The sequence below is a fragment of the Eschrichtius robustus genome, chromosome 14 (assembly GCF_028021215.1).
Source record: "Eschrichtius robustus isolate mEscRob2 chromosome 14, mEscRob2.pri, whole genome shotgun sequence".
Taxonomy (NCBI): Eukaryota; Metazoa; Chordata; class Mammalia; order Artiodactyla; family Eschrichtiidae; genus Eschrichtius; species Eschrichtius robustus.
In genome coordinates this window covers 74,036,249-74,064,143 of record NC_090837.1, presented here as the reverse complement: position 1 = coordinate 74,064,143, position 27,895 = coordinate 74,036,249, and the positions used below count along the sequence as shown (strand labels likewise).

At 53.5% G+C, this 27,895-nt stretch overlaps 1 protein-coding gene across 6 annotated transcripts in view; it reads left to right on the top strand.

Moving 5' to 3' along the window:
• ZBTB7C (zinc finger and BTB domain containing 7C) overlaps window positions 1-27,448 on the top strand; it is a 374,701-nt gene extending 347,253 nt beyond the window's left edge. For 5 of the 6 annotated variants that reach the window (XM_068563650.1, XM_068563648.1, XM_068563649.1 and 2 more), the window contains 2 exons: window positions 12,004-13,227; window positions 24,470-27,448. In XM_068563650.1, coding sequence (XP_068419751.1) covers window positions 12,020-13,227; window positions 24,470-25,121 — 1,860 coding nt within the window. In that variant the 5' untranslated portion in view covers window positions 12,004-12,019 and the 3' untranslated portion in view covers window positions 25,122-27,448. The remainder of the gene's footprint in view (window positions 1-12,003; window positions 13,228-24,469) is intronic. The other variant, XM_068563653.1, reaches the window with a different exon arrangement.
• Window positions 27,449-27,895: the final 447 nt, after the last annotated feature.

The following is a 27,895-nucleotide window of genomic DNA, read 5'->3' as shown; positions in this document are numbered from 1 at the left end:
TAGAGTCAGCTTACCTAATTTCAGTAGAAGTTCTGGTTGATATTTTTATTAGGACCATATTGCATTTATTGAACTATTTAGGAGGGAACTGGCATGTTTACAGTATTATGGCTTCCTATCCAAAAGCAGCGTATACCTTCCAGTTAAGTCTTTTTAAAGAGTGCTTCAGTCATGATTTAAAACTTTCTTTGTACGGATCGTGCACATTTCTTATGGGCGTATTCCTAGGTGTTACATCTATTTTCGTTGCCAACTAAATGGGATCCTCTAATACATTTTTGAACTTGTCCATTGTGCGTGTAGGAAAGTATCCAGTCATATCCTCTGCAAATAATGATGTTTTTTCGCCAACTCTTTTCTAACTCTTTAACCTTGTATCTCTTCAACATTTTTGATCTTGAGACTTCAAAGGGGGACCAGACTTCCTAGGTACAAGGAACTTGCTGAACCCATTCTGGCTCATCAGTACATCAGCCAGGCTTTTATGGGCTGGGGGCTGAGGAGTGCAGGTGGGGTGGGGGATGCTTGTCCCTTGAGAATATTTTCACTGTAATTTTTGATAGTCTGGAGACCAAAAGTCTCAGCGCAGATGAATGATGAATGGTGGTGGGCGGGGCGGAGGGGGTGGGGATAGTTACTTGGAAGGTGCTGACTGGTAAGGCACCCTCCCCAGAGGCTGTGAAAGCGTCCTGTCCTTGGTGCTGCCTGCTGTGTCTGGGGGCAAGTGTGGCAGAGGGAAGGAAAGCTCCCGTCCCCTGAGATGTGCACTGGAGAAACCAAACATACAGGGGAGGCTGGACTCTGGGCTGTGCTCTAAAGGGGGGTGTTTGCTGTACACCCTCAAGCAGTCTCTCCATCACAGCTGCCTAGCTCTGGGGTCCTGCCCAGACAGCTGTGTAGCCCAGACACCCACCTACTGGCTCCCACATCCCTGATTGCAGGACCCAGCTCACACGGGATTCCTTCTGGGTTCCTATTTCTCCCGAATATTTTGCTGTGGGTTAGTTTTACTGCTCAGGAAAGTCAGAAGCTCCTCAAAAGCAGGTGCAGGGTCTTGTTTAGAGCCCCACACAGCATGAAGCCCCAGTCAAGATGTGGTGAGTGATCAGTAACGTTTGCGAATTGACTCATATTCCATGAGTAAACCGCTCATGACAAATGAGTTTCCACTCACGTCCTAATTGTCCTTTCTTTGGAGAGGGCTCCTGGCACCAAAGAGCCGTCAGTTCTGCAGCGGGCGAGAGAGAAAATTATAGCCGAGGAGGGACAGGGCTCAAGTGTAAATAAGAAAAGGAAATGCTTGGACTTTCTCGATGCAATAAAAGTTCTATATAATAATATTATATGGAACTAACTGTGCAATTAAGCCCGAAAATTGCAAGCTTCCAGTTTGTCCTTCCAGCCAAATGCCAGGCGGTTCTCATGGTGGATGGCGTCTGCTTAGAAGAAAAGTGCAAGTTTTGAGGCAAATCTGAGGTTTCACTTCCTTTGGAAAACACAGGCAGGGGTGGGATCCTTGAGGCCATCCGCTGGGCTGCTGTTCCAGACCTTATCTGCAAATCGAAGTGGACAGCAGCAGGGAGGCCAAAGTGTTTTTCAAGAGCTGAGGCATAACTAGGACATCTTATACCTGGATGAGGCCTGGGAGTGTGATCCTGCCCTCCCTCCTCCCTCGGCTCCCTCCCCCCGGAGCTTCTCCCTACCCCTTCTGACCCCAGGGGTCCGGGGCAGGGGTGTGGCTGTGAGTAACGGGTCAGAAGATACACTATCCTAGCTGGTTTCCAGCTGCCCTGCCTTGCCCTTCCAGGACTGCCTGTTGCTGACACCTCTTCAAATGCAGCTCCAAGCTGATTCCTCTCCCATCCAGAAGCTTCCCTGACTTCCTTCCCATGGCCTCTTACACAGTCCGAGTGCATCTGAGGCCTCCTCTCCCTGCCAGCGCTTCCCCAGTGGAGTTCCCCAACCCCACCCCAATGCAGTCCCTGCCCCTCGGCCTGCCCCCAAGGGACCCTGTCCTCACCTCTGGCCTAGCTCTTAGCACTGCTGTCTTTATCTCCCATATTTCTGTGAATTCTTAAGGAGTTCCATCCCTTTCATCCCTGTTTCTCCAGCCCCAGATGGGTAAACTCTGCTTAGGAAACCTGGAGCCCGACAGCTTGGGTTCAAGTCCCAGCTCTGCCTCAGTTTCTCCATTTGAAAAATGGGTTTTGGAGAGGATTAAGTGAGAGAATCTACATAAAATATTTAGGTCAGCAACTCACACCGAGCACTCAGTACATCTCAGCTGTTAGTTTCGTTCTGTCGATATCAGCTGGAGGAATTTCAGAAGGAACCCTCTGTCTCCCGTATGTTGTAGCTCTGTCAAGCTGGGTGCCTGTCTGTCCCTCATGCTCCCCACACAGGGCCTGTAGGATTGTTTGTAATGAATTAGGGCACATTCTGGAGAAGCAATTTCCAGACCCTGCCCAGGCCACTGCCCAGCTCCCCACCCACCCCTGGCACTGTCTGAGAGTTGGGAAGATAAACCCAGAGTGGGCCTCCTCACCCTCGCTCCGGGGTAGGGAGAGGGAACATATCACGCATCTTTTACCAAACTGTCAAGTTTCCAGCACTCTGCCCGGTGTGGTCAAATGCTAAACCCATCTTGACATTGTAGAACACGAGAACACGTGTCCTCTGAAAGCCCAATGTGTGTTCACACTTATTTCCCTGTGTAACCTGGCAGCGTCCCTGAGACACCTGGGCTGGGGGTGGAGGACAGAATCAGGAAGTCCACAGTTGGGCACAGCAGCCCCAAGACAGCAGAGGTTGAGCTGCTCGTGACCTCAGAATCCAAAGATCCACCCTGGAACCAGAATATTTAAGTGGATCAGCTAGAGGACACCACAGCACCATCGAGTGTGTGGGCAACAAGGGATGTTCACAGCCTCCTGGTCTCACATAAAAGAAGAAACCGAAGCTCAGAAAGGGAACGTGGCCAGTCCAAGGTCACCAGTAAACTCAGCTGCAGAGCAGAGATGAATTGTCAGTGCAGACTTTAACTGTACCTCCTCCCCAAAAGCGTTGTAGCCCCCTCTGCCGACTGCACACCTGGGCATTTCTCAGCCCCTCCTCTTCATGCCCTTTCCCAAAACAGGCCTCGGCCTTTTTCCACTCCAGCTCTGGCCCTCTCACCTGGCAGTGCTTTCACTTCTCCCACCATCAAGCCCCCTGGCCCGGCGGCAATAGGAGATGCACAGGGATCCCTGGGCTCACAGGTCAAGGTGGCTGGACGGCAGAGCGCGCTCAGGCTGGCCAGCTGTGTAAGCACCTTGGTGCCTTCTAGAAGAAACACTAAACTATATCTCCAGGAAGGGTTGAAATAAGTGGTGCCTCTTAACCCACTCCAAACACAACTCCTCAAATAACTCACAAAATCTAAACCATTCCCACCCCTCTGCAGGAGATGGCCGCTTTGTGCAGAAATGCTAAAAGAATAGCGCTCCCAGGGGCTGCTGCGTGGTCCCCACCTCCCCACCCTCCTGTGAGCTCGTGGCTGTGGGGAGCATAGCCCACCAGCCCACCAGCCGGGACACCTCCTGAAAATGCAGCCAGAGGCAGCTGGGATTCTGAAACTCAGTAACCCGGGGCCTAGTGCTGTTTATAGGAAACAAGTGATTTATTTTATTATCTAAATTTTCAGTGGTTTAATAAGGTTTAATAAGCCTCCCAAGGAGTTTTCTGGCTCGGGAAATCGCCTGTAATAAACACAGGTAGTAAATCCTTTATTTGGAACATAAAGAGGTGTGCAATTTCTCTTAAAAGAAAACAAGTCTTCCCCCCTCCCCTGTAATAAATAAAGGATGAATAAATAATTAAAGAACCACAGTTTGAAGGGATACCACTTATGTGTCTGGCCCAGACTCCCAAGGCCAGCCCAGCCAGCGCTCTAGCCGTCTGAGGTGGGACCCTCCCCACTGACGTGCTAGGGGCCTCAGCCCCTCCAGGCCATGCAGCCCCTAGACAACCCACCCTTCCCATCTTTCCTGCAAGGTTACTGCACAGCGCGGCCCCCAAATTATGGCCTCAGGGAATACGTGAGATTTCCAGCGCTATTGCTGGATGTTGTGACCTTAACCTCACTTCACTTTTGTTTCTTTATCTGTAAAATGGGTATAATACTGGCATCGCCTGCTGCCACGCAGGTGAAAGTGCTTTGAAGAGTAACAGGTTCCAAGCCACCCCCTGGGTGAGGGGATAGGGGCAGGGGCCCCAGCACACCCACTTGGGGTTCACCCAGATGCTGTGAAGAAGAGGTTCCTCCAGGGGGAGATTAAACAGCTCCGACACTCAGACGCCCCCACCCCACCCCAGGACCAAAGCCCAGGTACAGAGCTGCCCCTCAATCTTCCTCACCCATCACTCAAGCTGCCCGCTGAGGTACCCCTCAAGTCCGTCCTGAGTGTGTGTTTCATCCCTGTAAGAATATAGGGGGCGAGAAGCACACCCCGGATTTTGTCCCCTGTCAGAACTCCCAATGGGGGTTCTAGACCTTGTTCTGATAAAACCAAACCAATGTGGAGTGTGGAGGTGGTGATGGTGATGAGGGTGGAGGTGACAAGAAATAGATACAGCATGATACAGTGGACAGGCTCTGGGTGACAAGTCAGGAGGTCCGGGGTCTCTGTCACTTACTTTGTTCTGTGACTTAGGGCAAGACAGTTCACCCAGCATGGGCTTAGGTTTCTCGCCGGCAAAGTGGGCCAAATAATTCCTTCTGTACCCAGGGATCCTCAGAAAATATATAGAGAAAAGTGGGTGTGCTCAACAAACAAACAGCATAGTTGGGTCAGGGGGCTTCAGAGGACAGTGAGGCAGGGACTTGAGTGCCTGGTGTCAGGAGAAGGCGCTCAGGCCCCCAGGTGTAGGGATGTGGGGAGAATCCCTCTGTGTGGGGTAGGAACACAGGCACTCCTGCGGGGCCTGGCCTCTGCCCTGTCAAGTCTTATGCTGTGGGTGGAGGGACCAGGCATTGGGGGTGCAGTGGGGTCGGGAGAATGGGGAAGCATGACCATGTGCTGCTGAGAGGGCCTGTATCCCAGCTGTCAGGGAACATCTGGAACATCCGTCACCATTTGCAGAAGAGGGAGGCTCAGAGCTCATTTCACAGAAACCAACCGGCTCCAAGCCCTGGGCCCAAGGCTGAGCTGGGGACCGTGGCCTCCAGGCATGTCTTGGCAGGGTGGCAGAGCAGGTGCGGCTGGCTTCATGCAGCTGGGAGGGCTCTGCCCGGGGAGCTCTGGCAGGTGGAGCAGAGGTTGGAAGTTGAGGAGGCCCTGCCCAGCCTTCCAGCCCACATGTCTGGCCCCAGCCCCTGGGGCATTCCGGGGCCGAGGGGTGTGGCTGCCCTGCTTAGGGGAAGTGCTAAGGGCAGGGTGGGGCGCGCCCAGCAGAGATCCACGGGGCTGGACAGCTGCTTGGGCCAGGCCTCCTTGCGCTCTCTCCTGCCCTGGTCCGCCAGCCCCTTGCAGGTTTCCCTGCCTACACAGACCACAGAGACTAAGGACCTGCTCAAAGGAGGCAGGTAGGTGCTACCTAGCCTCATTCCCAAATCTGGAAAAGAATCCACATCCCTTCTCTGCCCCTGTGCAACTCCACCCTCGCCCTCATGGCAGTCACTAATTCTGCCAGGCGTCTTTGAAGCTCCAGGCCCAGGCAGGGGAGGAACTGGAGGCTGGAGAGGGGGGTGGGACCACTCCCAGGGCAGTGGGAGCCTGCCAGCTGGGGCCAGTCTGCCGTGGGGATTTGGCAGATGGAAGTATCATCCAGGGCCCCAGATTTGCTGACCTGAGCATGATTCAAGGAGGCACTGGACTTGTGGATCAAGGCAATAGAATTGTCCTGAAAGTCACATCACTGAGGTAGCCACAGAGGACAGGAAAGAGATGGAACTGGAGCAGAAATCAAATCCCTGACCTGCTGTTTTCTAGCTGTGTGACTTGGGGCAAATGACTTAGCCTCTCTGATCCCCATCAAATGAGAATCATAATAAGGATGAAATGAATAGATAGAAACACTTTACGAATGATAGGGCTCTGTTCAAATGTCAGATGTCCCCAGTGCAGAGGGCTGGGGCCACCCACTGCCTTTTGTGACTTCAAGGCTCTCTCCACCGTGTATTTGAACAGACCTCATTCATTCAGCGTCTCCCATGTTCCTGCCTAATGGCATCCTGGGAATGATACAGACATATAAGAGACAAATCCTGCCCTGGAGCAAGTGAGATCCATGCAGTTACTTCCCCATTTCCCACATAAGCAAACTGAGGGCAGCAGGAGTATACACATAATTTGCCAATCCCTGCACTTCACATTCCTAGTAAAACCAGTCCTAGAACATGGGGTGCCTACTAGCCAGGCAACCCCACACCTGGTTGGGGGCACAGGCTTGGGCATCAGAATACCTAGTTCTAGTTCCAGCCCTGACACTAATGCGCTGTGTGACCTTGGGCATAAGCTACTCACTGTGCCTTATTTTCCTCATTTGTAAAATAGGCATAAAGTTTCTACCAGCCTTGCCTGCCTCTTTGGGTTAGGAGTACATGAGACAGGAGGTATGAAAGGACCTTGGAAGACTACAATGTCCTCCACATGCTGGGGTGGCCCTGGGAATGTCTTTGGGAGAGGTGATTAAATAGTATGGTCTCTGCAAAACTATACAGAAGGGAAATTAGTTCCTGGTGTGATGCCACCTCCCTCTGCCAAGACCCCTGTTAGGGGTCTTTGTCCCTCCCGGACTTCCTAATTGCCAGCAGTGTTTGAGTACCTCCTCTGTCCCAGGAGCACTTCATGTGCCTTCCCTCATTTGATCCGCCCAGCAACTCTTACCATCCCCACTGAACAGATGAAGAAACTGAGCTCAGGAGGGTGAAACCTAGTCCCCGAGGCCAGGATGTGGACCCGGGAGGTCTTAAAGCAGGGCCCTCACTCTCCACCTCCCAGCATAATCCCCCTGTTGTCAGATGGCTGTCAGCCAACTTCAGGCACACGCTGGCTGAGAACAGCTTCCTGTGTGATCCCGCTCAGGATCCAGGTTAAACACAACTTCAGACGGGACTCTAGAAATCCAAAGCTTTCCAGATCCAAATGATATGGGGCAGGTCCTTCCTGCCCCTCTGCCCAGTGAAATCTTCTTTATCCTTCACAGATCAGACAGGGCCCCTCCTCCTGGAAGCCTGCTCCGATCCCCCAGCCCACAGGGGTCTGTCGCCTCCCTGTCCGTACCTCTCACTGGTGCTCAGTCCTGAGCCCCCCTGGCCTGCTTGGGTCTTAGGTCCCTGGTGTACAACCCTCAGCCCTGGCTCTGATTAAATCTCTCAACCTTTGGGGGCTAGGGTCCAAATCCTCCTACCCACAAGTCGGACTTTGTAGGGGGCAGTGTTATAAGGGGAATGAACGTGAGCTTTGGCACCAAATGCAGCCGGGTTCAGACCCTGGTTCGGACACTTGTGCGTGGCATTGGGCAAGTCACTTACCCTCTCCATACTCTTTCTTTATCTCTAGATTGGAGGTGATGATAAAAATACGTACCTTTCACGGTCGTGTGGATTGAAGAAGGCTTAGAGGTGCAATGACCGACACGTTACAGGCACTTGATAAATGGTAGCTAGTATTGATTGTTATTATAAATGTTGGCTTGCCTGCTTGATTGATTTGGTTATTAGAACAGGACACAAATAAAAACAAAAATTCAAGGCACACTCCAGAAATTAGTTTAGAGGACTTCTGGAGCCAGGTTTCTACAGTGCAATTCTCTACGTCCAAGGCCCTCTCTCTCCTTCCAAAGGCTCCAGCCCCACCTCTTCTCTGACCCTCTCATAGCAACACCCCCTCCTCCTCTTTAGCTGGTGAGCTAAAGGGCATGACCCATCTCCCGATAGTGGGGGGGGGGGGAGGCAGGTAGAGTACCTGAGGCTAGTGACATGCTCATGTTACAGTTGAATGAACCTAGGCCAGAGGTGAGAAGTGCTGCCTTTGCCAGAAGGCTACGTGGACAGACCTGGGCTCTAGAACCTTCCTCAGAGGGCACAGGCCCAGGGGAGGCTGTGGAGAGCCTCATGTCCTCTGGAATGGGGACCACGCCTGAAAAGGTTTCACCCGCCCTGCATTCTGCTCTTTCACCTCCTTCTTCCATTTGCAAGCTCCTCTTTCCCCCTTTTCCTCCTCTGCCTTTATTTCTTGGCTCTATATTTTTGCTATCATCACCTTCCTACCAGAGGTTCATATTTTGCGTCAAGCCTCTCCTAGCTGTCGAGCGGTTTGGTTTTGTTTGTGTGTGTGTGTGTGTGTGTGTGATTTTCTTTCCTGAGCGTGTTATTCTTGGAGAAAGAGTGCCCTGGCTTGGGCGACGGGAGGGATGGAAGGGAGGGGATGGAGGGCCTGGGTGCAAAGGTGGGGGCTGGACATGACATCCCCTCTGGAACACTGCTGTCTGCGGGCCCTCCAGGCATGGGGATCTTAGGGTCACCAGGGAAGCTTCCAGAGTGTAGGCAGGGTGGGGGCACTTCTTCCCAAAGAGTCAATAAAACAGCAAGCCACAGCACCCCCCCCCTTCCCCTGCTACCTCCTGCCAGGAAAAACAGCCCCGAGCTCTGTGGCTACATCTGTTCCTCCAGGAATGGGACAAAGACTCCAAACCATGCCATGGTGAGAAGTCGCTGCTGGACAGACCAGCCTTCAAGTCCAGGGTCACCCAGGCCTGTTGCCCCCTCCTCACTGCCAGACCCACTTTGTGCTTTCTAGCTCCTCATGGTCATGACGCCGGTTATCAGATTTCCCCTGTCCATCCAATGACAAGATGAGAAGAGAGAAACCCAGAGAGGTGGTGGGGCTTCCCAGAGTCACACAGCTGTGGTTCCTGACCCCCAGGCCCAAGCAGACCAGCTCCAAAAGCACGGGAAGCAGAACATTTAGCACAGGGATGGGGCTCTCCATCCCTCCCAGGGCTCGGGTGAGACATTGATCGCCTACACCCCATCCAATGGGTTCCAGCTCCTCTATTTAAGAAGGTGGGGATAAGTTTAAGGAATTGTGGGAATTTTTCCTGAAAAACATTTAAAAACATTTTTGTCTTTATAGGAATAAGCCCTTGGCAAGCAAGAAAACTTGCGTGAAAGAACTAATTTCCTGAGCTTTTAATGATTTGGGCTTTTAATAGTTGATGGGGCATTTCATTCACGAACAGTCTTTTCAGGTGAGAAGGTTCCTCTGAGGGTCAGAACGCTGCTACCATTAGGGTAGCTTCGTGGGAATTAGAAAAAGGTGTCATTTCCTCGATACATCTACTTCCATCTATCAAACCAGTGTCGTAATATACTGATTTTGTTAGAAGACAGCATTTAACGCCATCTGCCAGAAATGATAGCTATCACAAATCCATAATGTCTATGAAGTGAATAGTGCCTCTGTGTTGCCTGTTGTATTATCTATTATCTTCCTGTGTTATCTATTATGTTATCTATTGCTGTATAACAAATTACTCTGAAACTGATCAACTTAAAACAAGAATAAATATTTACTATCTCCCGGTGTCTATGAGTCAGGAATTCTGAAGCAGCTTTGCTAAGTGGTTCTGATTCAGTGTCTTTCATGAAGCTGCAGTCAGGATGTCAGCAGGGGTGCCGTCGTCTGAATGCCTGACTGGGACTGAATGACCCACTCTCCTGGTGGCTCACTCACACAGCTGGTGACTTGGACCTGCTCAGTCCCTTGCCACGTGGACCTCTCCATAGAACTGTCCTGAGGACATGGTAGCTGGCTTCCCCCAGAGTGAGTGAACCCAGAGAGAGCCTGGTGGACACAGCGATGTGTTGTCACTTTTTGTTACTTTAGCCATTCTGATAGGTGTGTGGTGATATCTTATTCCTCTTCGGTGGACATTGCTGCATCTTTATCACAGTTGTTATGTCCCTGTAAGCTCTGTTAGAGCAAGGGCCTGCTTGGCTTGCCTTCTGTGCATCCCCAGAGCCCAGAGCAGGGCCGGGCACAGGAAGAAACCCAAAGTCTATTTAGAGAATGAATGCACGGCCTACGGGGTCTCTGGACCTTTTCAAGAAGGCAGGAAAGCAGCAAGGCCTTTGCTCTGGGAAAGCTCTTGAACACCTGCCCAGGCGAGATTGCTGGGGGAAGGCTAAGGCCCTCCACCACCCACAGAGGAGCAGGGAGGAGGAGGGCCAGCACCCTGACACCCCACCGGGTCCCTGGTGCCTCCAGGCCACTTTGGGGCACATATTGTGGGCCTGGCACTTCTCCCTTCTCCCCTTCCACTGCCTCTGCCTTCTCAGGGCAGAAGCACCCCAAAGATAAGTATGTGGGGATCCCCAAAGCTCTTGCCACTGGGCCGTGGGTCTTCCAGACTTTGTTTTCCTTTTTCTTTTCTCCCCACTGTAATTGCAGCTGGGTAAGGCCAGGCCTTTGCTAGGATTTATCCATGGGCCACAGCCAAGCTTTGCCCCGAGTAGCAGGGCCCTCAGTGCCCTGGCATAAAAATTGAGGTGGCTTGTTGTGCAGGTTGAATCTGTTGACTTGGGTTGTGAATTCTGCTCCCTGAAGGGAGGGGGTGCCTGCTGTCCTCTGCGCCCCCTTCCCCGACCGCTGGTGGCTATGACCGGCCGCACGTCGTGTTTTATGTATAGATAATGCTGAGGTGTCTTAGAAGAGGCTTCTCCCCATAGGGATATGTTTCCCTAAGAGTAACAGAATACAGACATGATAAATTAGCTAACAATGAGCTCGAATTTAATATTGAATATAAATATTTATAGGTCAAATGGCTCACAGATATACACATATAGGAGGTCAGTATTTTCTAAACAATCAAGAATTGCAAATGAAGGGAAACCTCATCAGCTAAGATGAAGCCAGAAATAGGTCAGAAAGTAGAACACCTGCCGTAAGGCCCCCATTCCCTTGCTGAAAATGGGCCACGAAATCGCTTTTAAGATTCCTAGAAGCTGTATCTGTTTGCTAGGGCTGCGATAACAAAGTACCACAGACTGGAGCTTAAACAGCAGAGATTTATTTTCTCACATTTCTAGAGGCTGGAAGTCCAAGATCAGGGTGTCGGCAGCGTCGGTTTCCTCTGAGGCCTCTCTCTTCGACTTGTAGGTGGCTGTCTTCCACCCTGTGTCCTCACGTGGTCTTCCTTCTGTGTGTCTGTGCCCTGCTCTCCTCTTGTAAGGGTACCAGTCATATTGGATGAGAGCCCTCTCATAGGACCCCGTTTTAACCTTAATTCCCCTTTTAAAGAGCCTACCGCGAAATACAGTAACACTCTGACATACTGGGGGATTAAGACTGCCACATATGAAGTTGGGCTGAGGAACAACTCAGCTACTGTTAGTAGCCCCCTCCGTTAGTACAGCCCGCATCAATAGCCAAAAGTAGCAAAATCTGAATCTGTTAGAGGAGTCAGAGGATTTGTGAAATAAACCAAAGCATTCTCCCAGAGGGACCCCTGAGTCATGAGAGAAAATTCCTCCTTTGGCCCTTGACCCACAGACGTTGCGTGAGTCCGTAGCGGCTGCCATTCCCGTAGCATACAGAGCGATGGAGTTTCACATGGCTGTCCGTCCCCGCGTTCAGGAATTGCATATTCCCAAAGTGGAATTCAGTGAAATCGTGCCTGCGAGAAGATTCCACAGCCTTTGCTAAAAGGCAGATGCCAGCTGCCCAATGACAAGCCCAACTCCAAGGGCCTTTGGGGTCCTGGGAAGAGCCCAGTGGTTCACTGAGAAGCCCCAGCTTTTGAGCGGGGCTCTGAATTCCAGGTGAGATTGGGAAAAGCTGAGGAAGAGGGGCTGTGTTTCTAGCAGAGGGGGAGGGAGGGGAGCCCCAAGCAAAGGCAGGGGTGGGGTGGGCAAGCACACGCACCGGCCTGGCCTCCCCGGGTCAGGGTCCCAGAGCTGGCATCCCCTCCTGGGGCCATGTCCTCTAACCCGGTCTCTCCCTGTGTGTGTCCCCACAGGGCTCTGGCTGAGAACATGGCCAATGGCATTGACGAGCTGATCGGCATTCCCTTCCCCAACCACAGCAGCGAGGTCCTGTGCAGCCTGAACGAGCAGCGGCATGACGGGCTGCTCTGCGACGTGCTCCTGGTGGTGCAGGAGCAGGAGTACCGCACCCACCGCTCCGTCCTGGCCGCCTGCAGCAAGTACTTCAAGAAGCTCTTCACAGCCGGCACCTTAGCCAGCCAGCCCTACGTCTACGAGATCGACTTTGTCCAGCCCGAGGCGCTGGCCGCCATCCTGGAGTTCGCCTACACCTCCACGCTCACCATCACGGCCTCCAACGTCAAGCACATCCTCAACGCCGCCAGGATGCTGGAGATCCAGTGCATCGTGAACGTGTGCCTGGAGATCATGGAGCCCGGGGGGAACGGGGGGGAGGAGGATGACAAAGAGGACGACGATGATGACGAAGATGACGATGATGAGGAGGACGAAGAGGAGGAGGAGGAAGAGGAGGAGGAGGAGGACGATGACACGGAGGATTTTGCTGATCAAGAAAACTTGCCTGACCCCCAGGACATCAACTGCCACCAAAGCCCTTCCAAGACGGACCACCTCTCGGAGAAGGCCTACTCAGACACACCCAGGGACTTCCCGGATTCCTTCCGGGCCGGCAGCCCTGGCCACCTGGGCGTGATCCGGGACTTCTCCATTGAATCTCTGCTGAGGGAGAACCTGTACCCCAAAGCCAACATCCCCGACAGGAGACCCTCCTTATCTCCATTCGCCCCGGACTTCTTTCCACACCTCTGGTCAGGGGACTTTGGTGCCTTCGCCCAGCTGCCCGAGCAGCCCATGGACAGTGGACCCCTAGACCTGGTCATCAAGAACCGCAAGATCAAGGAGGAGGAGAAGGAGGAGCTTCCGCCACCTCCACCGCCGCCCTTCCCCAGCGACTTCTTCAAGGACATGTTCCCGGACCTTCCTGGGGGGCCGCTGGGCCCCATCAAGGCAGAGAATGACTACGGTGCCTATCTCAACTTCCTGAGCGCCACCCACCTAGGGGGCCTCTTCCCGCCCTGGCCGCTGGTGGAGGAGCGCAAGCTGAAGCCCAAGGCCTCTCAGCAGTGCCCCATCTGCCACAAAGTCATCATGGGGGCCGGGAAGCTGCCACGGCACATGAGGACCCACACCGGGGAGAAGCCATACATGTGCAACATCTGCGAGGTCCGCTTCACCAGGTGCGAACGGAGGCCTGTGGGTGTGAGGGGCAGGGCGGTGAGGGCCGGGGGCCACGGGGATGGAGAGAGACCCAGGTCAGGGGAGGTCCAGCTGGATCCTAGATGCACAGCAAGCTCATCGCCAGAACAGGTGCTAGGCATTAGCTGGTGCAGTGATTTTCAGATATTTTCTTATATACGCTATTAGGTAGAAGGCCAAGATGCCAAAGAGATAAGAGCGGAGCTGTCCTGGTTAAGGCAGAAGTGGGGAGGGGGGATCTCAACACCCGCTGTAGATCCAGGAAAGCCGGTTTGAAGCTCCTCAATGGAGTGCAGCCCCTCCTTTATTTTATTTGGAGCCTGGACAGCATGCCAGGGCCTGTCTTGAATGGATTACATATACTACCACCCCTGCCATGTCCTGGAAGTCAGGGAGGGCCATGGCCTTTGTCCACAGATAGGTGATCCATCTCCCAGTGGCTAGTCAGCCACTCGTAAGCCCAGCTGGGAAATGGCAGAGCTGGGACTTGAATCCCAGTGAGACCCCTGTAGGCCCTTTCAGTCCTATTTTGGGTCAGACCTAAGGGGTGGGCCTCCTTTTAAGTTCTCCCCCTTGACTGTCCATGTTGGGAAGAGGGTTAACTTTATGCTGTTATAAAAGTTGAACTTTGAAATCAGTACATGATAAGCCTTTCATCTTTCCCGGACTCCATCCCATTCAGCACGCGTGTGTTGTGTACCTTCTCTGCACAGCAACTTTTGTGGTCAGAACTGATTGGTGGGATGATGTGGGGTCCGATTTGTCCAGTGCAAGGTTTTGATGGGCCTCATTTGGGGGAGATGTGGTCTATTGGTGCCGATTGTGGTCACTGATGTGAGGCTGACCTTCCCAGCCATGTCCACATTGCAGAAGGTTCTGGTGAGTGCCCTGCATCAGGGCTTGGTCATTTCAGTGTGTTGGATGTGGTTACCCACCCTGGGACTGTGACTTCCTAGACCAGGTCCTTTCCCCACATTGCCACCGTCCCCATCAGATAACCCGCCTTGAGAAACCCACACTTACTCCAGTGGTGCTGCTGTCACCCCGTATCCCCCTAGCAGTTCATCTTTGGGAATTGCTGGGGGCTCATTCTTTTGATTTGCCCCAGTGGGCCCAAAGCTTTGGGTTTTTTTTGTTGTTTTTTTTTTTAATTTCTTTTTTTTATTTCTTTTTTTTAACATCTTTATTGAAGTATAATTGCCTTACAATGGTGTGTTAGCTTCTGCTTTATAACAAAGTGAATCAGTTATACACATACAATCTGTTCCCATATCTCTTCCCTCTTGCATCTCCCTCCCTCCCACCCTCCCCATCCCACCCCTCTAGGTGGTCACAAAGCACCGAGCTGATCTCCCTGTGCTATGTGGCTGCTTCCCACTAGCTATCTATTTTACATTTGGTAGTGTATATATGTCCATGACACTCTCTTACCCTGTCACATCTCACCCCACCCCCTCCCCATATCCTCAAGTCCGTTCTCTAGTAGGTCTGTGTCTTTATTCCCATCTTGCCACTAGGTTCTTCACGGCTTTTTTTTTTTTTTTTCCCTTAGATTCCGTATATATGTGTTAGCATACCGTATTTGTTTTTCTCTTTCTGACTTACTTCACTCTGTATGACAGACTCTAACTCCATCCACCTCATTACAAATACCTCCATTTCATTTCTTTTTATGGCTAATATTCCATTGTATATATGTGCCACATCTTCTTTATCCATTCATCTGTCAATGGACACTTAGCTTGCTTCCATGTCCTGGCTATTGTAAATAGAGCTGCAATGAATATTGTGGTACATGACTCTTTTTGAATTATGGTTTTCTCAGGGTATATGCCCAGTAGTGGGATTGCTGGGTCATATGGTAGTTCTATTTGTAGTTTTTTAAGGAACCTCCATACTGTTCTCCATAGTGGCTGTATCAAAGCTTTGGTTTTTGAGGATAGAGTGCAGTGTTTTGCATCAGGTTGATTATCAAATCAGGGGCAGTGCTTTTGGGGGAAAAACAAGATGAGTTCTGCTAAGTAACGAGACTCACTCTCTTTGGCGGCTTGAAAACTCTATTTGAGGTTGCCAGAGAGGGTACGGGAATATGTTCAGCTGACAGTTGTGAAAACGGCTCTGCAGGCTCTTCCGGTGACCGCTTCGAAGGACAACGCTGATTGTTTCCAAGGTGGCCTTGGGTCCCCTCACAGCTGCTTCTGTGAAGGAAACCCCAGCAGAATCTCCCAGCTGCTCCGAGCTGACAGTGAAGGGAGAATTTCCAGGTGCAGAGGGGCAGGGCCCCCCATACCCCGGCTGTCTCCCCTTCCACCTAGCAGTGGTGACCTCAGGTGCTTGCTTCTCTTATCGCTGCAGAGCAGCTGGCCCCAAAGTCCCCGAGATTCACCCCCCTCGGGTCACCCCCACTAATGGCCCTGCCACTCTTATGTCACCTCCACCTCCCACCCTCCTCTTCTCCTGAATTCACCTTAGATCCACAGAACACCTGTAAAGCCTTGACAAAAGCACAGGGATAATGGAAGATAAACCAGAGCCCAGTCCAAATTCAAGCACAGTTCATGCATCTGGAGCCAGTGCCTCTCCGCAGCCCCCTGGGAATGACTTCAAGACGTGGACACTTTTCACAGGCCTGATCCAGAAAAGCCAGCCCCTGAGTCCTGCCATCTGGGCTCCACCTCCTTTGCTTGTCCCCTGTGCAGATGGCTGACACTTGGGGACACCCCTCCCTCCAGGGGAGACCCTGGTCTGTGGCTTCAAGGGGATGTGCTGCATCTCAGGATACCTCAGAGAGAGCCTGCCCTGCCCCCCACCAAGTCCCCATCTCCCTTCCGTTCCTCACTTCCCTCTGGGCCTTTCCCACACTCTGCTTTCTGTGAGGGCCATGCCGGTCTGTGTCCCTGCCTTCCCTGGGGAAAGTTTTAAACTCGGTCAGTCAGGACAGACTTCTCACCCTCCTGACACCAGCACATCCTCTGCCTGGGCCTCCTGGTTTGGGCCTCAATGTTGTGTTGTATAGGAGGGTCGCATTCCAGAACCCTCCCGCCCAGCACATTCCTGAGGATCACTCAGGGTGGCCTCTGTGCCTGCCGGCTCACCACCCCTCCAGGCCAGATCAGCTGTGCGGCGGTTCCGGCCATCCAGCCCCCGGCCCTGCCCTCCCTGCGGTCTAGTCCCACTCAGCAGAACGACAGCCATCTGGGCCCCCAGGCCTGTCTCCAGCTGATGCAGCTGCATTCCCGCCTCCATCCACATCTCCCCTCACTCGGTTCCCACTGGGCACTGGCCCTCCTGAGAAAGATCAGAAAGGCTCCGGGGTCCCCCTCCCAGGAGCAGAGATACCCGGAGTGGGGAGAGGTTGGAGGAGAGTTTCTTGGCCTCCTCCCCTAGGGACTTTATTTCTCACTGTGGGCTGTGGGTGCCCGTGATGGACACCCCTCGACACCCCTCCCCATCACATTCTTCGGAATCGCTGGTTCCTTGCTTCCCTCCTGTCGCCTCCCCGGAGCTGCCTGCAGGATTCTTTTCAGCCTTCAAAGAGCCTCAACCCTGGCCTGTCCAGGTCCGGGTGGCCTGTAACTCTCTATATAGCCAAGTCCCCTCGCAGCCTCTCCACGGGGACCCCCTTCGTGGCTGACTTCCTGCAGCCACCATCCGTGACACTGCCCCCCGTCCTCAGCTGGAGGCTCTTCAGCGGCCACTTAGAGCAGCAGCTGCTGCCTCTCTGACTCGGAATTCCCAGACTCCCTTGCAACTACCTGGGACTGGACCCCCGGCGAGGCTGAGGGACCCCGGACCTGCTGCCCTCACGTCCTCCTCGTGGACACTATTTTCCTTTCTGGAGCCCGAGTCTTTGCTTAATTATAGCTGAGCTTCTGCTCTCCGGCCAGGCCTCCTCTCCTCTCTTCTTGATGTTGATCCCACTTCCCCTCCCTCCTGGGGGACGTTGGAGCGACCCACCCTCCCCCTGCAAGGTGGCCCAGGCTCTGAGTTATGGCCTCCGATGCCAGCTCCCGGCATGTCCACACCCCGTGGGAACATCATTCCTCATGACTTCAGCAGCACAACATGGCGGAGGGGCCTTGGGTGTCCTTCCAACAGAGCCCCTTCTGCCCCTAAGGCCCCACTTGCTGCTCTCATTCTGTGGGTCTCCAAGAAGGGACTGCAGCCCCACCATCATGTGTCTATTCCTGGGTGTCGGGAATCTCACCTCCGAGCCGGCTCTAGATTTCAGCCAGTCCCACGGTTGTCCCGCCACTGATTTTTCCAGCTCTGAGACACCCCTGGAGCCCCAGGAAAGGCCTCAAAGGCTTCAACCAGACTGTGTATCTCTGGCCCCATGCTGTCCCCTCCTAGCTCTGGCCATCCCATGATCACCTGGACTCCAAGTTCCTCTGTCTGTGCCTGAGTCTATGTGTCCACTCCCCCAGCCTGGTCCAAGGTCACCATTTTCTTCCTGAGGGCAGCTGCAGCCTGTGCTGGCTGCAGAGACAGCTCCTGATGAAACTGGTCCTGTGGCTCTGACTTGGGAGAGAGAAACAGTTCCAGGACTTAGGGCAGAGGCAGCCTGGACCAAGATTCCCCCAGACCCTCCTCATCAGGAGTCCTTTACTTCTATTCCCAGAAAGTCTGGAAGCCTGGGCCAAAGGTCAGGACTACAGGGTTAGTGGGCCAGAGGTGGCCCCTAGGATGGGCCTTGAAGAACGGGCAGCACATGGGCCAGGGAGGACAAGAAGGCATTCATCCTCTCTGCGTGCAGAGGGACGCTGCTGCCCTTGGTGGGGCTTTTCCCTGCCCACCCACCTCGCAGGGCCCTCCCCCTTCCTCGTTGCCCCAACCCCTGTCATCACCACCAACTAGGCCTGGCCTGGGTCTGTGAAGGCCTCAGAAGACTCTTAATTGCTCCTGTCCTGCCACATGGGTCCTTGAGTACAGGCATGCTTGGGCAATCTTCCCTCCTGGGCCCCCTGCATCCCATCCGCAGCCTGGCTCTCACAGGTGCTCCAGTCAGGTCTGGCGGACACGTGGTGAAGTCAAGAAACTGCCACACTTGAGAAGAGACCAGCTCCTGAGACAACAGTCGTCCCATGGAGGAGAAGGATGGGTAACCCAAGCTCTGTACCCCGAGAAATCAATCTCTGATGAGCCACGATTTCCCCAGTCTCCGTTGAATCCCCTACCGACATCCCATAAAGGCTGCAACTTTTAGCCCCCAACCCCTGCCCCCCAGTGCAAGCCAAATGCTGATTGCTCCATAGCACCAGACAGCTCTCTCTCCAGACAAGGCCAGGAGCCTGGCAGCTGATGCTTTTTTTTTTTCCCCCCTGTAATTTTTTCTTAGTTCTCCCGCTCCTGGCAGCTCTGGGGACCTTATTAAGATGATGTAATGTCATTAGCAGTGGCAGCAGGAAGATGATTTGTCTCAGACCATCAGCTTACCAAGAAGTCTGGGTGGATGGTGTTGGGAAAGCGTTATCCTCACTTGGGAGCCTCCACCGAGGCCCAGGACCCGGGGCCCTTTCCTTTCACTCAGGGGAGTGAGATCACCAGGACTAGCTCATCTTTCTCGACGATGAGCTCTCCGAGCTGGAAGGGGGGATGCCAATCAAGGCTTGCATGCATGTGACCTGGCATGGGTCCCAGGTGCAGAGTAAAGGGATGAGATGGCAGACAAGGGGACAGGACGAGGGAGGAGCACGTCAGATTTGGACTGGGGAGTCCTGAGAAGCGGCCCCGCACCAGCAGGTCGTGGCCATGACCACCCACTGTACAGTGATGAGCACCAGGCAGAACTCCAAAGCATCTGATGGGTTCTTATCCGAACAGGTTCCAGTACCATCCGGGCCACATGCTGAACGTGTGCGGAGAGAGCAGGGCCGGCACGTGGGGACACAAGGCGCAGTGTCTCCTGGGGACTGCAGCCCCTTGGAAAGGGCACTGCAGTGGTGATCAGGAACCCCAGCCTGAGGGCTTGCATCTGCCTCTAACTAGCTGTGTGACTTTGGCCAAGTCTCCTCCCCTCTCTGGGCCTCGGTTTCCCCATGTGTAACACGAGGGGGTTGGAGCAGGTGCTCCCTAAGTTCACGCCCAGATTTGTGACCCCATATATTGCCCAAGATCAGGAAAGCTCTGGACAGATTACAGCACCTCTCTTTGCCTCCTCTTCCTCACGAGAATGATGGAAGGGCCAATTTCACGGGCTTTACTGAAGCCCTTATAACTAACCGCCTGCACAGTTAGGTCCTGACCCGAGCTCACGATTAGTACTGACAGGAACATCCCTGAGCCTGGGTTCCTTTTTTGCAGCTGCCGGAGCCAGTGCTCATTGTCCGTGAATTTGCTGCTTCCTGCATCATCTTGCTGTCTAGGCGCCTGACAAGACAGGGCCCCAGGAGCCAGGGACAGGGCGGTGGCTCCGCAGGCATGAGGGGCAGCTAAGGGAAACAGCACACGTGACGACCCTGCCCTGGGAATAGCATGCATGGGAAATAAAGGCAGCAAAGACAGCCTCTGAACAGGTGTTCCCATCTGCCAGGAGCACCTGTATGGTTGAATTGGGGCCACAGAGCGCAGACAGGGAGGCTGGGCCACCAGAGCTCGGGACTTGCTGGGAGGGCAATGCTGATACGTATGGGGCCTTTAGGGGGCAGGAGAGAATGATGCTGACAGATCGTCCTCTGTTGCTCCCTCCCTGCCCCTCAAGTGACCTGCCTCGGGCTGCAGTGTTCAAGTGTTCTGGAAGGTCAGGGCAAAGGATGAGACCTGGCTGGACAGAGAAGGGACTATGAAAGACTGCATTTGAGTTTGACCATTGAAGGATCGGGGGATTGGGAGTGGTAGACATTTCAGGCAGGGCAGTTTGCAAGGGTAAACTCAGAGATGAAGGATGTGGCTGCAGGGAAGAGGAGGGCTCATGGCTGGGAAGGAAAGAGCACACATGCTGGCATCTACGCTTGGACATCTGGTGGGAACCTAAGGGATGGAGCATGGCATCCAAACACAGGATACGAACAGAAGGGGAAGGAGCCAGGGCTTACCAGCATCCATCCCATAATATGGCAGGCTCTGAGCCAGGGGGGCTGGTGGTCCAGCTCATGCCAACAAAGATTCAAAGATGCAGAGCTGACCAGAGCATGGCCTGCTAGGGGAACAGTATGTCCATGTGGTGTGTGGGTGCAGTACTGTGTGGAGGGATGGGGGCTGGCAAAGGATACGGGGTGGTTATTTTTTCCAGCTTTATTGAGATATATTTGACATATAACACTGTATAAGTTTAAGGTGTACAACGGTAATGATTTGATGTGCGCATATATCGTGAAACAATTACCACAATCACATTAGTCAACACACCCATCACCTCACTTAGTTACCTTTTTTGTGTGTGTGGTGAGAACATTTAAGATCTACTCTCTTAGTAACTTTCAAATATATAATACAGTATTGTTCACTATAGTCACCAAGGGCCCCCAGATCTCATCCCTTTATAACTGGAAGGCGTGAGCTTGTAAAGAGACTTCTAAGCCATGCTAAGGGGTGAGTTAGCACATAGGCCTTTGGACAGGGTTAGGGGGCTTGGAAGATTTTAAGGGGGGGCCACCGGACCCCCAGTCCTGAAGGAAAGTGACCAAGAGCTCAGCTGCTGAGAGTCAGACTGGAACATTCCAACTCACTCATGATGCCTCTGCCAGCAGATCAGATGTGTAAAGGAGCAAGGGTAGAAGAGCGGTAATATATGAAGCCAGCCAGCCAGAAAGAGATTCAGTATTAGCCCATTACCCAGATGCAAACACTCTCAGAACACCAAAGGTCAAAATGGTGCAGCACAGCCTCCCATTTTAGAGGTCAGGAAACTGAGGCCCAGGGCAGCAAAGGACCTGGTCCGGTTCTTAGAGTGTGCCGAGCCCGGGCCCAGCTCTGCCAATGCACATGCGCATTACATCTACCTGGAAAGGTCATTACAGAAATAAGGAGGCTGCGCGACCTTAAGAAAGCCATTCCCTCCCTGGGAATGGGCTGGGTTTGATCAGTATTTTCAAGGTCCTGGGAAGCATACTGCTAGCGATGCAGGTCACTGGGCCCACTGATTCAGACACGCTCTCAGTAAACTAAATGCTCTCTAAATTTTTTCCAGGACTAACTTATGAGGTTTGCCCACCCTCCTCCCCACCCCTGCTCCCATGAAAAGTCTCCACTGGGGACAGTGGCTCCTGCCCTGGCTGAGCTGCTCCCACAGCTTGGCCCAGTCTTCTGACCCCAGAGACGGAAGGCTGGCTGCAGATGCCCTGGTGTGATTGTTTGGGCTGCACTTTCTGAGGCAGCCCCTACAGGCTTCAGGCTGGGAACACTCAGTATGAAAATCCTCAGAAGAGCTTGCAAACAAACCATGCCCAGATAGCCCTCCATGCCCCTCTGCCCCTCACTGGCTGGTACCTTTGGGAAAGCTGTTTGACTTCTCTGAGCCCCCAGCGATTCCTCAGTCCAAGTGAGGAAATTAATCCAGGTGTGTTGAATCGAGTTTACGCAAACCCAGATTCCTCGTCAATAGGAACTGATGTCTAGCCCTAGGTTCCACTCTGCATGGAGAGGTTAAATAACTTGCCTAAAGGTCACCCAGCAAGTTAGTGGGGGGTCTGAAGCTGGAGCAGGGGCTCCCACACCCCTAATGGGGGTCCCTTTCCTGCACCGTACCTTGCCTGTGAATAATGACTTTCCAGGGTCATTGAAATGGTGTACTTGCCTGCCCACAGCAGGTGCTCAATGAGAGGAAGTTATAGTCACCTTCTCAGCACGTCTCCCACACTTGGGCCAGTCGCCTCTGAAGTGTGATTTACTTTAGATGCCCTAACAAAAAGCTCAGGAGAAGCAGTGCACATTTAAAGAGGCCCTTGACATTTGAAGATTTATCATTTGCATTGTCCATTATTTGAGGGTGTCAATACTATTAAATATATGTAATAGTAATTTTTTTAAAAAAATCTCCCGTATAAGGTTGTAGTGAGGATTGAAGGAGATGATGTATTTAAAGCCCCACTGGTGACTCTCAGCTGACCCTCCACTAGGCCCTGGTGAGGATGAGTCCCTCAGCCAGTGAGTGAGCCTAGCCAACCACCTAGAATCAGTGTCTCATCAGAGCCTAAGCGAACGCGTGGAGTCCCGAGACGTATTCCCCAGGACGGCATGGCGTCGCTCTAGGGCTACAAATAGCGCTCTGCATCCCACCCCTACATTTTTACACAGGTCACAGTGCGGTGCTGAGGAGAGAGGCCTAGGCTGTTCTAGCCCCAGCTCTGCCATTACCCTCCCGGTGACCTTAGGGACTTCACCTCCCTGGTCCTAACCCTAACCCTCCCTGGGCCTCAGTTTGCCCACCAGCCAACTGAAGGATTAACCCAGGCCAGTGGTTCTCAGACCAGCAGCAGCAGCAGCAGCCGGCAACATATTCAAAACGCAAACTCTCTGCTCTCTCCCCCGCAGACCTACTGACTCAGGCAGTCTGGGAGGGGGGCCCAGCACTCTGTGTTTCATCAAACCCTAATAATGGCTCATCAAGTTTGAGATCCACTAGCCAGGATGCTCAAAAATCCAATCACCTGGGTGAAATGTGGGTTACAAAGACCGTAAGAGCAGCATGCTGGTGGCAGAAGGGCACATGAGATGTCACAGCGGGGTACTTACTGTGCAGCCTGGGGGCAGCTGGTGGGTTGTGGGAAGGGCAGGGACGGGGATGGCGGTGCCTGGTGTGTGAAGGATACCAACTCTCCCTTCCTCCTCCCTGCCCGCCCCACTCTCCACCCCCACCCCCCAGGTGCCCTCCAGCCTTTCAGAGAGCACAGGTGGGAGAAAGGGATCTGTGCTTTTGGTCCTTCTCCCCTGGTCCCTGCCAGTGTACTCTTGAATGCCCTTTTCTCTCCTGCCCCGCCCCTGGGGAACTAGCCAGAAAATGAGAGCCAGTGAGACCTCTAGTGGCCAGGGGACACCAGGAGACCAGGATCCGCTCCTGCTGTCCTGGGGTTATGTTGAGTGTGGTTTAAATCTGGCCATTTTAGGGCGGATGCCTGGGCTCCACATCTGCTCCAACCTCAAAGCCGAGCCAAAAATTACAGGCAGATGCTCCACCCAAGCCACACCTGCAGGGAGGAGGTGGGAGGCTGGACACAGCTTCCTGGCCTGCCGGGCCTGATCAAGGAAGGCTGCAGAAGGATCCTGAGAGTTCTCGAAGCTCACCTGCCTCCACTTCTGCGTGGCTGAAAGGCTCCTTTGGCTGGTTTATGCAGCATTCAGTCTTTACGAAAACAGCCTTGAGATGTCCATTTTCCTTTCAAGACCACCAGGAGGTGTGTTGAATCTAGCTCAACACAAACCCAAATTTCTCTCCATCAGCTCTGGACAACAGGAACTGACGTCTCGTGCTAGGTTCGGCTCTGTGCAGAGAGGTTAAGTAACTCACCTAAGGTCACCCATCACGTTACCAGTGGGTTTGCCGCTGGAGCAGAGGCTCCCACACCCGCTGATGGGAGCCGCAGCCCCACGTCGTATCTTACCTCTGAATAATACTGCTTAAACCCTGAAAAGCTCTGCCCTAGCTTAGGCTGCATTCTTGTTGCACCTGGCTCTTTTGTAAACCCTGGAATTGTCTGCAGACAAAGAGGAGAGCCGAGAGCTGGGGCTAAGAAACCACAGTGCAGGAGACTTGCGCAAGCTGTGCCTCATCCCTGTAGCCTCCCAGATTAGCGCTGAGGACTGACAGGTCTCAACAGCCCAGGGGCCAGGATGGGACCAGGGTGAACCTCGAGGAAAGACCCTGTTGCCTGGAGAGAGTGGAGCTGAAGGTGCAATCCAGTATGAGAAGTGGCTGCCCCATTGGAGGGCTAGTGAGAGATTGCTGACTTTCGGAGCCTATGTCCCCAGCAAGTCTATTTTCCAGTCTATGAAACAGGCCCTGACAGAGTGGGCACGTCATTCTTCTGAGCTTATGCGTAACAGGTGTTCTGGAATGACAGCAGCCTCTCTGGACCCAGCTCCTGATCCACTCTCTAATCCAGGGGAGGAGCCACACCCGTCTCCGGTGGCGCAGTAGTTGAAGGTGAATTCTAGCAGGGCTCCCATTCCTGAGGGTTGACACCACAGCAGTCGGGAGCCTGAGCGGGTTCTGGAGGAAGGGGAGCAGAGAGTGAGCAGCGGCGCCTGGGGTTCTGGGCAGGGACTGACTCTGGCTCTGCCTTGCAGGCAGGACAAGCTGAAGATCCACATGAGGAAGCACACGGGGGAGCGGCCCTACCTGTGCATCCACTGCAACGCCAAGTTCGTGCACAACTACGACCTCAAGAACCACATGCGCATCCACACGGGCGTGCGGCCCTACCAGTGCGAGTTCTGCTACAAGAGCTTCACGCGCTCCGACCACCTGCACCGCCACATCAAGCGCCAGAGCTGCCGCATGGCCCGGCCCCGGCGCGGCCGCAAGCCCGCCGCCTGGAGGGCCGCCAGCCTGCTCTTTGGGCCCGGCGGCCCAGCCCCGGAGAAGGCGGCCTTCGTGATGCCCCCCGCGCTGGGTGACGTGGGCGGCCACCTGGGCGGGGCCGCCGTGTGCCTCCCGGGCCCCAGCCCCGCCAAGCACTTCCTGGCGGCGCCCAAGGGCGCGCTGAGCCTGCAGGAGCTGGAGCGGCAGTTCGAGGAGACGCAGATGAAGCTGTTCGGGCGCGCGCAGCTCGAGGCCGAGCGGAACGCGGGGGGCCTCTTGGCCTTCGCGCTGGCCGAGAACGTGGCCGCCGCGCGTCCCTACTTCCCGCTGCCCGACCCGTGGGCCGCGGGCCTGGCCGGCCTCCCCGGGCTCGCCGGCCTCAACCACGTGGCCTCCATGTCTGAAGCCAACAACTAGGCTGGTCCTCATCAACCCCAGTCCTGCTTCCCTGTCCCCTCCCAGGCCCACCTGCCCCATCCAATGGGTCTGAACTTTTTATTTCAAAAGGAAAAAGGAAAAAAATAGCAGCCGCAGTGGTATTTTTCTGGGCCTCCTGAGGCAGCTGCCTCCCCTTTGCTGGTGTCTGAGATGGGCATCTCCTCCCAAAAGGCCTGGCCTCTCTCTGGCTGTCTCTCTGCTCTCACACAGAAACTCACAGGGGCCCATGCCAAGGAGGAGGCCCCAGGCCAGGTGTCCGGGAGCACTTTGGAGCTATGTGGGGCTAGATGGAGGGAGGTGGCTTGGCCAGAGGCAGACCGGATGGAGCAGGGATGAAGGTAGGGTCCTGAGATACACATCCTGAGCCCCACCACTCTAAGGCAGAGTCCCTGCTGACACTGTTCCGATGGGTCATTTTTCCCATCTCCAGTGGTCTTGGGATCCTTAGGGGAAGTGCCCTATTGGCAGGGAGGCCTCCCGGCGTCAGGAGGGGGGCTCCTGGAGTCCGGGCCCATTTTTCCCTCCCTGTCCTGTGACCGCGGACAGGTCAGCCCTCTGTACCCCAGTTTCACCCTGCTGTGAAAGGGGGCTGGTAATTTTGTTTCCCCCTCCCATCCACCCACCGACACACTCACACATGCCCATCCCTCCAGAGAGAAGCTTTGAGAGAGCAGGAGCTTTGCAGTCTTAACGTCCCTGGTGACACTGTTTTACTGGACTTAGTTTTATCACGTCCACCTCTACGTTGGCACAGGTGAGAAATGTGGCCAAACTAGACAGGGTAACAGAGGAAGAGGGCTGGGGTGGGCTTGTCCACAGCCCCCAGGCAGCTTTGGGGAACTCTAAATCCTACTCTGCCCTCTGGGCAGGCCACTGTGCGCATCCGGGGGCTACCATCTCGCATTGTCCCCACCTCTGCATGGTCCCTCCAATGCCATTAGGAGTCTTTCAGGACTCTGAGGGCCAACACAGAAGGAATGAGGGCCTCCTCTTAACACCTGGCAGCTGCCCCTCTCCACCTGATTCTCGGAAACAGACAAAATGCTCAGTTACCCAGGTGTATGTTTGCTTTTCAGCTGGGGGCTTCTCAGGACTTTGGCATTGTTGTGTTTGAACACCCTCAACCCCTCCGTGGTCCCCCAGGGAGGAAGCCAGCTGTCCGGTGTGGGAAGTCAGAGGCTTGGCTCCAATATGAGGGCTCTGTGAGTGAGGGCTGTCCACGCATTCTCCCTGGCTCTCTGGTATGTAGCCGGTCCTGAGAAGGAAGACAGCTCTGCTGGCCCAGTGCCTTCCTGATCATCTCTCCCATCTCCTGCCCTTCCCTCCCTTTTCTTGCTGAGTTTGCTTTTGTTTCTCAGTAGCCCAGAGAAGGGAGGAGAGTTCTTCTGTGCAGATGGCCCAGGGCTGGTGTCCCCAATCCAGGAGCTGTGGACACAGAGACTTCAGCTCTTCCTATTGCCTTGGCTTCTTCCTGAGCAAACACAAACAAAAAGGCCAGAGAAGACCACAGACTCTGTCACTCTCCCAGCTCCCCCGCGAAGAGACCCGTGACTCCACACACCACCAGCTGCCCTTTCAGCCAGAGGGAACTGTTGCTGACACCCTCTTGTCCTCAGACGTCATCTGCTGGGCAGCCGCTTCTCACACTCCTGTCTCCATTTCTGGCCCTCGCTTCTGGGACCCACCAGCCAACATGCCTGTGTCCCCGCCTCAGCCAAGGGAGTGGGGCTGACCCAAACTTTAAGGGAAAACGAGGAAAAACAAACAAATTAGAAACCAGTGGTGTTGGGGCTTCTGTTTTTATTTTGTAAAAGTAATGACTTCTCATAAACTCAATTTTTCAGACGACTGGTTAGTTCTTTTTGTTTTCTCTTGGCTGCAGTTTGGAGTTGTACATTGTAAAATATCCAAAGATGTCGAGTACTGTATGATCAAGAACTTGAAGCAGATGGGTCGTGGAGGTAGGGATGGTTGTGTTTTGTTTTGTTTCCCTTTTTTCTTGGGGGGGGGGACATTTCAGTTTCCCTGTCTGTGGGAGAACTTTGGAATTTTTTTCTATTTATAACTTTTTTTTATGTGATTGCTTTATGTAAAATGACACTCAACAAGGTTTGCCTTAGTGATTCAAGGGACAATCTTCCATAACTTTGGTCGCACGCTGCATCCCGCCGAGAAAAACTCTCAGCTAATTTTCTGGCCTATTTATTAAACAGTATTAATTGACTTGATTAAATGATATTGAGAGTTGCACTTCTGTGAGAGGTGACAGCCACAAGACTATCTGTAGACATTCGTGGCTTAAGAGGTTGACAATTGGGTGTCACAAATTTATAAAAGATGCCTTTATAAAAAACACAAATCTTTGACCCTTATTTAATAACGTGAGGGACAGCGTTTTAAGTAAAAGAAAGCCACACTTACTCAGTTCCCTGGTTCAGGTTGATTCCCTTTTGCATTGTCACTGCAGGTGACAGTGGGTGGTTGTGTGGTGGCGAGGCCAGAACTCAGATCGTCAGTGGTCCCCTGCATTTTGTGAGGCTCTGCTTGATCATAAGCTTTTGGGTATCTATGACTCCGAGTGTGAGGGATGTGTGTGTGTGTGTGTGTGTATGTGTGTGTTTACATGTGCAGGTACAGCCTGTTGTGTGTGAGCAAAGGAGAGTCGAAGGGTTGCTGACCATTTTAACACATCAGTCCTACCAGTTCCCTGGCTTGGATTACAGAACAGCCTCTGGCTGGCCTTGCTACCATCT